This window comes from Lonchura striata, chromosome Z (genome assembly GCF_046129695.1).
Source record: "Lonchura striata isolate bLonStr1 chromosome Z, bLonStr1.mat, whole genome shotgun sequence".
Lineage (NCBI taxonomy): Eukaryota > Metazoa > Chordata > Aves > Passeriformes > Estrildidae > Lonchura > Lonchura striata.
The window spans coordinates 22,875,673-22,889,376 of record NC_134642.1 but is presented as its reverse complement, the minus strand read 5'-3'; the positions used below and the strand labels follow the sequence as shown (position 1 = coordinate 22,889,376).

The 13,704-nt window shown below is 35.6% G+C and overlaps 1 protein-coding gene across 3 annotated transcripts in view; it reads right to left on the bottom strand.

The window, feature by feature from the left end:
- The window catches only part of DENND4C (DENN domain containing 4C), a 71,208-nt gene that overhangs the window by 33,016 nt on the left and 24,488 nt on the right, over positions 1–13,704 (bottom strand). For all 3 annotated transcript variants that reach the window (XM_021535452.2, XM_021535457.2, XM_021535454.3), the window contains exons 3-11: positions 12,121–12,373; positions 11,084–11,153; positions 10,121–10,290; positions 8,780–9,021; positions 7,906–7,972; positions 7,216–7,274; positions 5,746–5,890; positions 5,228–5,403; positions 1,545–1,645 (exon numbers count right to left, since the gene is read on the bottom strand). In XM_021535452.2, the coding sequence (XP_021391127.2) occupies positions 1,545–1,645; positions 5,228–5,403; positions 5,746–5,890; positions 7,216–7,274; positions 7,906–7,972; positions 8,780–9,021; positions 10,121–10,290; positions 11,084–11,153; positions 12,121–12,373 (1,283 nt within the window). The remainder of the gene's footprint in view (positions 1–1,544; positions 1,646–5,227; positions 5,404–5,745; positions 5,891–7,215; positions 7,275–7,905; positions 7,973–8,779; positions 9,022–10,120; positions 10,291–11,083; positions 11,154–12,120; positions 12,374–13,704) is intronic.

Genomic DNA, 13,704 nt, shown 5'->3' with positions numbered 1-13,704 from the left:
CCTACTTTTGCTGTTAGCCTTGCCACTGATTCTTTAAGTGACCTAAACCACTAGTTTGTTACATTATGTTTTCCCTGTTCTGAAGAATACACATCTAAAACTACTTTTCTAACACCAATCCTAACATTTTAGTGCACCAAATGGTAGAAACAAGTAAGTGACTAATTTAGAGTTTATTCTTGCATTCTTAAAACTCCAACTGAATTGCTGAAAATGATAGTTCCACACCTCTACATAAATATAAATAAATATTACAACATAGCTATTATAATATTGCCAAAATAGAAAAATTATTTAAGAGTGATCACTGGCTGTGCTCAAGATAGAATTAGGAAGTAGTTTCTAATTAATTATATACCCTGTTGATAAAAGTAAAAGTCAAAATTTTCTAAAAGATGAAATAAAGGCTACTTAAAAAAAAATCATAGAAAACTAAGGCAGGACCACCTCTTAATACCATTTTTTACTTTTCTCACTTATGAATTTTCTGTATCTTAGCTACACTTACGAAGTCATCACAGTTTCCTTCCCTAAAATAATATAACCTTACATACCCTGAATCATCTTACCTGAAAGAAGCTGTTTTCAGTTAGAAACAAACAATACCTGAAAACTGTTAGGGGAGTTAGAATTCTGCTCCTATCTGTCAAAGATATTAGGCTGAATACAGCCAGTTTTTATTTTCCTTCTGACAAAACAGTTTGTCAAAAATTAGCTACTCCATTATTGTGGTAGAAAAGTTATTATCTAAGATATTTGCTAGTACTGGACCCTGGGAACTACCAACCCATCAGCCTCCCCTCTATGCCTGGCAAGATCATGGAACAGCTTCACTAAAAGCAAGTCCTGCCTGACCAACCCAGTGACCTTCTGTGATGGAGTGACTACATCAGAGGGAAGGGCTACAGATCTCCAGAACTGTGTAAAGCCTTTGACACACACCCTCACAACATCTTCTCTCCAAACTGGAGACAGATGGATTTGAGAGAGGGACTGCTCGAGGGGATAAGAAATTGGTTAGTCCCATCCAGAGGGTAGTGGTGAATGGTTTAGAGCCCTGATGGATATCAGTGACAAGTGGCATCCCTCGGGTCTGTACTGGGGTCTGTGTTATTTAATATCTTCATCAATAACACAGATAAAGGGATTGAGTGCACCCTCAGCAAGTTTGAAGATGACACCAAGCTTAGTGATGCTGTTGACACACCTGAGGAATGGGATACCATCCAGAGGGACTTGGATAAATTCAGGAACTGGGCCCATGGAAATCTCATGAGACTTAACAAGACCAAGTGCAAGGTGCTGCACTCTGAGGTGGGGAGACCCCCAGTATCAACACAGGCTGGGGGATGAACAGATCTCTGTCAAGGACTTGGGGGAACTGTTGGATGAGAGGCTGAACATGACCATGAGTAAAGGATAAAAACCAGATTAAATTCTACAAATTTACATTTAAAAAGTCTACAAACAATCACACTACATGTGATAGGAGGAAATCATTACAGTTATATACTAATTAAAACTTCTTATTTTATCTGTTTCACCTGCTGCGAGCTGTGGGTGCAGTTTCTTTAAGGTGCTGAGAAGACTTTTACATGGCTTTTTAGGAAACTGCTTCCAGCTGGTGCTCTTCTTATCATCTGATCTAAAACACAGGAGAGACAAAAAAGGACATGTAAAATAGAGACAGTATAAAAAAGAATAATGTCAACAGCCTTAAGTTGCTTCATTTACAGAAGACAGTACCTTCAAATTATTTTGAAATCCTGTCACTGTACCTATTTGTCAAAAATTTAAAAAATGGGAATGACATAGCTCAGAATTTCATTTATTCAGATACACAACAGTATAAAGTGAGTAATGAGTAGCATTTCCCCCACTCTGCAAGAAGATCTGTCTTCAGATTTAATGTAGACTTTATAGACTATTTCTCTTTCAGATTTTTTTATCAGCCTTGCCAATATGATTTAAGCACACTCTTCTGTATATGATTATTGTACGAAGTCTATTCTAGCATAAACCTGCCATACCACTGCTCCTACAAATAAAAGTAGTTCTGAGTACAATATGCTAATGGAAGAGGCCAGATCAGTCTGAGAACTTGATGGTCATACGGTACTTTGCTATATGTCTATGGCAACCCAGTCCCATCTTCACAGTATAACAGGTACTAGAAAGATTGGGAATTCAGTTCATAGTTGGAAAATTATGTGGTTGATTAAGCAGTGGGGTAAGCTGCCTAAAGGGATGCTCATCTTCTTTAAGGACAACACCAGATACAATAGACCTTCTTTAGCAGATGGATATAAATAAAGAGAAGGGAATAAATCCCAAGAACTCCTATGCCTCTTTCTGGAAGGCAGAAGATGGAAGAGAATTGCTCTTACAGAGACTATAACAAACCTCTTTGCCATGAAACCTAATCAGTTATTGTCAACCCAAGCTGATACTGGCACTATTTGTTTTTGCACTTTGCATCTGTGAAATACTTGTTCCATTATTTGCTTTATTGGCATGAACACAGAAATATCTTAGGAAGGAAGCCAAAGTTCATGGATGTAAAGAAAAATTCCATATTCATGGATGCCTTTACCCATTCCTTCCCCACAATAATGGCATGCCTATATACAATATAAGTAGTACCATTCCAAAAGTGACAGGAAAATGTCCTGCTTTGAAAATAAAACAAACTCTCAAATATTTGCCCTAAAAAGGCTAGCTAACATTGAAAGCTCATTAAGTATCACAGAGAGAGTTTAAAAAAATTAACAAGTAATAAGGAAGATGCTGAATTAATAAAAGCTACATTTATTGATTTTTAAAAATTATTTTATTTTATGTATTTTATTTATTATTTATTTTTAATAAAAGGTATTTAGTATTTTTGTTATAGCTTAGGAAAGCAGCATACTTGCTCTAGAAATGGATTTTCCTATTAAGCAGTCTTTCCAAGTCAGCAACAATGCTGTTAAATGCTTTTACACCTAAACAAGCAAGCAAATAATAAATATAATTTATATATATAAAATAAATCCAGCACTACTGCATTGACGTAGGATTAAAAAGGGGCAGAAACCAAGGTGGATAAAATTAAATGGAAAAAATCTTTATTCATTAATAATAGACTATTTTTATAATTCTATATTATCTTCAACACAAAGTGCTTTATGGAGATTTGGGTTTACCTACACACCTCCAAAACTGAAACATATACTCTTTGCCAGGTTAAAAATGCTTTATAACGCAGATACCATTATCTCACATTTACCAAAGTCAAAAGTTACAAATGCTGAACTTCTCTGGAAGTCAAATATGTTGCATAGATATGATAAATGCAAAATGGGCAGCAAAACCAGATGAGATCAATTCACTATTGAAAGAGAAATGTGCTTATAAGACTGTAAAAGAAAGGGTAGGAAAGCTGACAGCCTGCCAAGACGTCAGTCACTAGCAGATTTTTACTTCAACAACCAATCCAAGTAATGTTGGTACTTGGTCTTTCTAACAGTCCTAAAACATCTTGAAATCCTTATCTCCCTGCCCTGCAAAATCTCCTGGGTTTATCTCTATTTTTCTGTAACACAATCCGCCACTTCCATTCTACTTACAAACAAAAATACTGAGGTATTTTTTCCCTGCAAGTATCTTCAAATGATTAACTTATCTATCATGACTTTCTCAATCCATTCTTCTTTCACAACACCTACAATTATTCTCTTGGTGGTATAATACTTTTTTATAAGCTGATGAAAATGATTTTTGAAGTGTTTTTTGTGAAGAGTTAGGGGAAGGAGAAAAAAAATCCAGACAGAAAACAAACAAAATTTCTTTCATTGTTTACCATTTCCTGTGATGATACTAGCATATCAGTAATGTAAAGGAAACATTGGCATCAGTAGAGGAAGGGTCCTTCTGAGGCAGTAAAAATCAACTAAGCATATAATTGATCCACAGGTCAAATTACTAACTCTAACTCAAGTGAGTAAAAACAAAAGTGAAGAGTTAAAAAATGACATGGTAAGTGAAACTAAATTTTCACAGAGGAAAGATGTGCATTTGATTTAGTGGTGATCAGCCTCATCTTGAACTAGCTCAGATCCATCTTTCTATTGATGTTCTAGCTGAAAATGAAAAGTAGTCCCTAAATAGTGAAAAACCTGATTTTTCATTTCTGTTATTTCTGCTCACATTATAGAAACCCAGAATAATTATTCTGAATTAGCCTCTCCTTGAGAAGATACAAAGAAACTGTTCAAGGAACAGTTCAATTTAAGAAAAGTACTATATAACAACACAATAATTAATTTAAATATTTTAGAATTAATGTAGCAAAGGCACCAAATTTTGCTTGATTGGTCTCACAAAAAAAAAAAAAAAAAAGTCCTTGTAACTCCAGAAAAATTTCTTTATTAACACAAAGTAGCCCAAGTGCAAGACAGTGTCAAGAGTTATTATGAAAGACCCTGAAGCATTCTTGTTCATGTAGGATACTTTAAGATGATCAAGTCCAACCACTTACATCACAAAACCATGTCCACCACTAAAACGAGCACTGCATCTACACAGCTTTTAAATACCCTCTAGGGATGGTGATTCAGCCACTTCTCTGAGCAGTCAATTCCAATACCTGACCATGAGTGAAGAAAATTTTCCTACTATCTAATCTAAAGTTCCTCTGGTGCAACTTGAGGCCATTTCCTTTCATCTTGCTGCTTGTTACCTGGGAGAAGAGACCAACCTACACCTGGCTACAGCTTCCTTCTTTCAGGCAGTTGTAGGGAGTGATAAGGTCTTCCTCAGGGTCATTTTCTACACACTACACACCCCCAGCTCCCTCAGCTGCTCCTCACAACACCTGTGTGTCCAACCTTCACCATCTTCTCTGGACATGCTCCAGCACCTCAGTGTCTTTCTTGCCCAGAACCAAACATTGAATTTGAGATATCGCCTTACCAGCGCCCAGTACAGGGGGACAATCTTTTCCCTAGTTACTTACCATTTTACTACATTTATATCAAGATCTGCACCACATTTTTATAGGAAGTGTAAAGTGTTGATTCTTGACTACTAAGTTTTAATTTCCTTTAAAGCTTTAGAAATGAGGGGGGAAAAAGGGGAAGTAAGAAACAAACCACATTGGATCAAACAGTTTTTAACAATTTTGTCTTCAGAGCATTTCAGCAATCTCTTCATCTACAGAAAAATGTAAAATCTCCATAGAACTTACATGTAGACCATGTTTGTGTCTAAGTCAATGCACACAATATCCTGTGGTGGATCATACAGATCAAAGTATCGTGAATCAACTCCAACAATAAATGGAAGAGGTGCACTGAGTACGGTGGCCAGAGACAAAGGACAGAGGGGGATATATGGACATTGCCACTGAAATGGAAATATCATCTGAAGGAAAAATTAAATTAAATAAATGCATTAAAACAAGACAACAGATACTGTACAAGAAAAAATAAGAAGTTACATGTAACACATTGAAATGAAATTACTAAAAGCTTTGTAACACTATCAGAAAAAAGTCCCCAAGTTTGTCACTTTAATACAGTTTAACTCTCAGCTATGCAAAAATAATGATCTTTCTAAGAGTTACTAGATAGGGCAATTGAATTAAATGCTCTTGCTGGGGAAAATGACCATTTAGTACATCAGGAATTTTAACTTAAAGCCTTGTTACAACTGTGACGCTTAAATCAATTTCTCTCACTGCCGTACAGAACACTTTGTACTTACAGCTACTACAGCTTCAGCAACTCCTGTCAACACAGCAGGTCTAAGGGAATGGAGGAGGATCTTGCCCTCTAATAATACAAACAGTAACAGAGTGGCACAGTTTTCTGGTCCAAGATTCATGAGCAGAGTGCTAAAGTTTGCTCCACTAATGAGTGGATGTGAAAGGAGAAGAAAAGAAAAATGTTATAGGGTTTAAAAAAAAATCACTACCATCAAACTTCTGACAACTGTCATTCTTTGGGATCAACTACTTGAATGGTGCTAATATACATCAAATACCTACCTATCTAACTAATAGGTATCATGTAATTTTAAGTCTTGTACTACCCCAAAGAAACCTAATTTTGAATTTTATTGATAAAGAAACATACACTAAGCCATGCTACTGCTAAAATTGTTTTGTTTACGGCACTCTCTCTCAGAAATGCACTGGTATCTTGTCTTCATAACAGTAAAGCAAACCTAATTGCTAATTCAAACAAAAATAACACCAGCAGTTTCATATGATGAGTTACCTCACACAAGAATCATGAACTAGAGTATCCATTTGACCTTAGAATCACAGCATCAAATTCATGTGTGAGCTTAATGCACAATTCTGATGGCAACATGCTGTCCATCAGTTTCTGCAGTTTAGCCTCCATTCAATTTGTTGGGACTGCATGCATTTAGGAATTGTAATGACATCTACAAGAACAAGGGTGCAAAATCTGTCCTTAAAAAAGTTCTTACATGTAGTTTTACAATTTAGTGCCTGGCTGAAATTTTTCACCCAAATGCTTGTGTAACAAATGTGATTAAAGATGGGATTCTGCATAAAGAATATTATAGGATAATGTTTTGGGTGAAGAGACTAAAAAAGGAGATGATTTTGGTGTTTAACTTGAAACTAAGGGTGAACAGAAATGTTGAAATAAAACCACAAGTCACAATCATAGGGAGGTCTAACCCAGAAGATGCAGGAAGCATTCACAGAGACTGCATCAACCTTCAAGCACAAATACTAATTTGGAGGTATACCTTTGAATTCCTGAAATGTTTGCAGACTTGTGTATTCATGGATTTCACCTAACTGCTTGATGTTATTGTCTCTCTTGGATCCAAAAGGAGGAAAAAGCAAGACAGCAGTCTCTATGCCATTAAATTTTGCTTACTACACTGGTTCTGAAAGCACAAGATCTTTAAATATGGGTATTTTTTTTTCTCCTCACAAATGTCTTATGATTGCTTTAGAGTTCCTGCAATAATCTGGTGATCCATCTTTATTACAGGATAATCAGTTATATTATACTTCCACAAGGGGCACATGTATGTCAAGACAAGACTGTGTAACATTATAAATGCAAATTGAACTTCCTGTTTATAATACCTCATGATATTGCACTAATACTTGACCTTCTTCTATGACTGACTCCTGCTGGCCTCTGATTTTTTTCAAGTAGCATACATCTAAAGCATTAATAATGATACCTTAATGGCAATGGTGTAGAAACTGGCTGTGACAATATTAATGCATCATGGGCAGAAAGCTGAAACACATAAAGTAATATGTGATTGACAAGAACAACCCCAAAGTTAATACAGTATAACATTCCAATATAAATATATATCCATAGTCTCATAAACTGCCTGGCATTCAGACACAGTGACTTTGGGACTTGAGTTCACTAAGTGAACAGAGCTCATATTAGTCACCAAAACACTTCCAAGAATTACAGGAAATAGCCCATGACTCAGTGCTCAGCATGTAACTGCTGCTAGGTGATTAAACAGAGAAGCACAAGAGACAGTGCCCTAGGGAACTAACCTCTGCCCCACAGCAGTGGGTGGACAAGTGAGGGGAAGACAGAAAACAACCCTACCACTGAGGTAATACAAATGGTGCCTATAAAATGAAAGCATAATAAATGGCAGATATTTCAAAAGTGCAAATAGGACACTTCTGCCATCCACACTACCTGAAGTATGAAATAATTTATTTCCTTTGCTGAGTTGTCCCAGGATTGTATCAATGAGAGAGAAGGCCAGCCCATCCACCTCTTCCCCTCTCCCTTCCAGGAAGTGTGTATTCAAACCCAAGTAAAAAAATAAAGGAAGACACCAAAGGCAAGAGAGGATTTGCTGTTGCTATAGTTTAAAATGAATGAAAATTTTTCTTACCTGCACAAGAATCCTTGGCCTTTGTGGTGAAGGGAAAGGTATATTGTGCATAAAATGAGATATGTGCCTGCAAAGAAGACAAGATATTAGAAAAACAGCACCAGTGTGTAATGAAGTGCTGAAAGCAATGTTAAGCACATTTTAGAATTAATATCGTAGCATTTTTTAGAAAGACCATTATGATTTCTTTACTGTTTTGATAAGTCTAAGAGCCTATTTATGCAAGCCAAAATGAAGAAGTTTCATTCACTCAATTGCATGCCTGAAAATTAATACTGGCGACTTCAGATATGTAAGCAAAAGATAAGAACATACAGGCATTTAGGCAAGCCACTTCAAATCCCAGGCAGGCAGCCTAACCCTGTTCTCCAGTTTCTAAAGAGTTTCTGCTAAGAGGAAGTATTTTGCCAGATTTCTTAACAGTTTGAAGTCAACATCATTTTCCAGCAAACCTTCAGGACCACAGCAAGCATCCTCTGCAGAGTTTGCACACATATTCATAGACATGAGTTAGCTGCACTGCTAATGTACAGCATTCCTGAGCTTATATTTATTAAGCTAAAAACACAGGACTGGAAATGTAGCATGTATCACAGCACAGCCTGTTCTGTGCTTGATGTAGCTAAAAGAAAGGTAAACAGGCTTGACATATTCTAAAAAAGACCCAGACTAAAATTCAATTAGCTTTGCTGGCATTGCAAAAGCCAGTACTATTAAACAGAAGAAGCAATAATTTCTACCAGTACAACATAAGCTAAACAGCACAAAATGGTAGATCAACTATAGCAACTAAGCAACCTTGACATGCACAAATCACATGATTTCTTGAGGTTATAACTACATTCCCACAGCAACATGAAAATGTTTTACATACTTTTCAATGGGAAGAGGATGAGGTCCAGAGACAGAGAGTTTGTAGATGAACATCAGAAATTTTCTAAATGCTTCAAAGAAAGGCCAGTGGGAGAGAAGACAGATGCATTTGTTTGAATTGATGGACTTGGAAGTAATCACTTTTCTCTCTACAGTTGTCAGAAGACCCAGCTGTGATTGTTGTTTTTCTGTTAGCAGCTCCCGGGGATAAGGCTCATAAAACTGGATAGCAGCACCATAAACCTACAAGATGAAGAAAAACAGCTAAGGAAGCCCAGTTTTTAACAAGAATATGGGCTACAACTTTTGATGCATCTTTAAGTCTTTGGAGTTTGCAAACAGTATAGTGCTTTTGCTGGTACCTTATGAAATTACTTTATTTATGTAACATGCACAAAGCAACCCTATAAACAAAAACCCTTGAATTGTCTTCCTCATTTTCATTGCACCTTCCTCAACAAAATATTTATATTCAATTCAAAGGGAAGGAACCAAACCTTCATTTTGTGACAAAATCTTATCTATTAATCATCTAGGTCAAAAACATTCCCAAAATCTCAAATCCAAACCCTCATGAAATGTTTCTGTTCAGTAAATTCCCAAAACTGTTTTAGTTTTGACTTCCTTCATTTTATCAAATTAAAAAGATATTTTCTAATATTCCTTCCCTATTTGTGTGTGTTTCATAACTGAATTTATCTGGTAAGCTTAGCAAAAATTAATAAGGAAAGAAAAACTGTAGCAGCTACCGCATTCCTCTTCTCAAAAGAGATATTAATATTTTGAAGCAATGTGGGTTTTTCTTCATTTGGAAATGAAGAAGTATGTAAATTTTTCTGTTAGGGGAGTGAGACAGAGTGGAAGTTGAGCTGTTATCACCAACAGAGCCAAATGGCTGTTTACTAAAGAGCTAATCACACATTGATACAGAGAGCCAATCACACATTACAATCACTTACTCGCTCATACAGTTCACACACACACACACACACACACCAGTTGGCAAGCTGTAACAATTTGCTACATCACAAACACATGTATTAAGTTCTCTTTAATATATAGAGTATACTTCCACTCCCATTACATGGGAAAGAAAGGGGAAATCCTTGTGCTGTGAGCTTTGGTTTTGTTAAGTGTATGGTTCATCCTACATAGGAGTAAACAGCACATACTCTTCCAGCTGCTTCCTGTTTTGGTTCAGTTTCATCTTACATGAAAGCTTAAGAAATATAATTTTATAAGGGAAGTATTAGTGTATTTCTCAAACACAGAAGAAACAATCCCTACCTAGATCCATAACAGCCATCTGAAATAGAAGCAAAAACACTGTGTGGAGCCATACCTTTTCTGCTGAAGAGCAGGTGAGTACAAACGTTGAGAACACGGGTAGTGGATATTTGGTTTGAGGGTCCCAGCACTCAATAGTAGCTCCCATAGGAAGGCAGAAGAGAGGTACAGAGTCTGACAGTGGAAATGATTCATAGTTCTCTTGAGGATATCTAAAAAGTAAGCCTCAAAAACAGAATAAAAGAAAAGTAAGTACATTTGCTCTGTAGGCCCTAAATATTTCAAACAATATATCTTCCACAAAATATAGCAACACATATAACAACCATGGGTTTACTACTGCTGCTCATCTTGCTTGTTCTGTGGTACACAACTTCGTTATCTATCCTTTCAACTTCTATTTGGTAATTTATTCCTTTCAAAGGAATTTGGTGTGCTTACTGCTCAGCAGAAACACGTCTCAAAGTTTTTTTTTTGGCTTCTTCAGAAGCAAAAAATAATCTGTAGCAATGCAATAAAAATTTTTAAAAGTCAGACTTATCATTTATTGTTCAGAGTATTTTTCACTCTCTTGAAATAAGAACAAAGAAAATAGTGACAGAATTGAAGGGAAGAAACACATTAAACTTTCAAATTAAACAGAAGATGTTTATGCATAGAATGAAATACAAGTAAACCTGAACAGGATTTTAATAACTCTTTCTCCATTATCACCAACACAGAAAAATATGAAGTCCTTTCTTACATGTGTAATGTTTGCAAAGATAAGTTTGCTAAAGCTCCTCAGTTAGCAAGCCTGTCATGATAAGAACTAAAATAATACAGAAAAATGCCTTTTTTGTCCCTAGGAAAAAATAAGGTGAACAAAGAAGGCATTATAGAAGCTGATTTCAACTGGCATCCTCCAGGACCAATATTCTGACAGACAACACTTAAATTTTTTAAATTAATATTTCACTTTAACAAGGCATTTGAATTCTTTTGTTAATGTGTTAAGACAGCTTCTAAAATTACTTACCAGCTTTATATGCTAAAGAGTTAGAAGCTGGCACAGACTTCTTGTAACAAAGGTATACACTGGAACCCCACTGAAAGACACAAGTTTCATCTCAGAATCAGCAAAACTGACAACAAGCAACAGAAATTAAGCATTTAAATATACTCCCTTTAAAACAAATCTGGTATTTTAACAAAAAATATTACAGAATAAAATTACTAGCTGGCTGCTGAGTGCATGTAAATAACAAAAATGAGAATTCACCCTTCTCTCATTTTTACAGATTACAGGATTTACAGAAAATAACCAAACCACACCACACACACAACTACACTACTCTCTGACCCATTTCAATGAAAGAACAGGCAAAAGTGAGCAGATTAATTTCCAGCTTCAAGTTTCCTTCCTTTCTAAAAGTAGACTCTTATGGGGACCTCATTACCGGAAGTCAAGTTCTAATCATCATAACTCAATTTGAAGCTTTTATTGTACTTTTATAAACTGGTTATTGACATAGTGTTTTTGCAGTTCAGCTACATATACTCTACTATTCAAAAAAACTCACATATTCCACTGCAAGTAAACTAAACGCAAAACAGACTAAATAAAAGAGAACCAATAAAGCAAAGCACACTGAGAAACTCTAAGCAGCAGTTATCATCCTTACAATGCCTTAGTAACACAGGCATTATGAATAATTAAGAAAAAAGCACTTCTGCTTCATCCCAAGTGTCAGCATCCCTAAAGGGTGTGGGAGAGATAATTAAAAAAAAATAAATTTAAAACTTCATTGCACTACCCCTAAATAGCACCTAGACATGAACATGCAAACTGAAGTAGCAAGTAATCAGTATGAAACAGTAATTTCCAACATAACAGGAAATCAAAGCAACAAAACCTATAAAACTGACATCTCACACATGGTATAAAGAATGAAAGAATTCTGATGTAGTGATAGAAGACAATTACAATAGTGCTAAGAAGAGTTTAAGGAGATCCTCCTTCAAATATACGTGTTGGGCTAAAAAAGAAAAAAAAATAAGCTTACAGATACTCACCATACCACAATTTAAATTCTTATCTACTTTACAGAATGTGTGAGGAGGGGTTTCCCCTTTGCTGGTAACAATAACACAGATATCTGTCACTGCCAGTGAATTCTGGGGTCGCACTGCAGGCGCCCTTCGGTAGGTGATGAAGATGCGCTGTGAAGAAGCCGAGCTGTTGTTAACATTAGCGCAGCGACCATACGGAGTAGCTTGAATCACCTCACAGCCCGAAATTATGCGTTCCTTCCCCTCGTAGAGAACTCTGCGAACAGGAACAGAAACACTATCATGTGTACTCAAATAGATACGAAGTTACTTGAGTGAATTTGGAGAAACGGCCCATCTATTAGCAACCTATGTCATAACTGCAACATTTTAACATGAATCTTATATATTCTCTTTCATCATGCAGCACCTGAGGTTAAAGAAACTACACAGAAATATTTAAAACCATAATGAACTTTCTGTGGGGACAAACCACATTTGCAGAAAAATAAAATCAAGGTGCATTGAAAAGGATTTAGTTATAGAACTAGTTGGAATGCTGTACTATCAATGAAAAATAAATACAAATTCCAGTTTAAATTTCTTGCACACATCACAGTGGATAACTTAATCACTAAAATTACTGCTAAGTCTTTTAAAACTTTTTTGTTGTTGTTTTTGGGGGTTTTTTTTTGTTGTTTTTTTTTTTTTTTTTTTTGTTTGTTTGTTTTGTTTTGTTTTTGGGGGGGGGGTTGTCTTTTTTTTTTTTTTTAAATAAATATTTTTGGAAAAGCACAACAGAGGACAGAAGTATGCTTCCCAGATGAATTTCTACAGAAAAAAACAGTCCAAGGCCATTAATAACTAACATTCACAGTTTGAATAACAAAGCTTAAGACAATGAGGCAGGAAGACAAACTAATACTTTGTTCCACAGTAAAGGAAGAAATAGTAAGTGCAATTGACTGTACACCTAGAAAGCAGAATATATCTTATATATCTTGTATATCTTATACATGGCTGTACAGCAACATTCTTGTGGTGCATGACTTTTTTTCTTTTTGCAAGATCACTAACTTAGATAACAATATTTTTAGTAAAAAATGAAAGATCCTTAACAGCTTCACAGTAGCTAAATAAGCTATAATATTTATAAAGCTATTACAAAGCCACTGTGAGAAAAAATGCAGAAGTAAAAACACACATTTGAACATTTTTAATGCACAGATGCTATTACAGGGCAAGCCTTCTCTCCCATTCCACACCCAAAAAAGCAATGGCTCCATTTGCTTGGTTCTCTGCAGTATGTACAGGGTAGTTGTCAACTTCAAATCATTTTTTTATCATAACAAGACTTAGGATAAAGGTAACACATTAAACCTTTTTTCTTTGCGGTCTCCAGCTTCTCACTCATAGCCCCACAGAACATTAAAATAAGAAATAACCAGGCAATACATATTTACTGTCCCCAAATACATCTGGTTAAATGTTTGACAGACTAGTACTAAGTACATATTTGACAACTTCAAAAAGTTGTGTCTAAGCTAAAATAAGAATCTTTTTTCATACCCAACTATCCTCAGAACTTAAAAAAAATAGTATTAAACT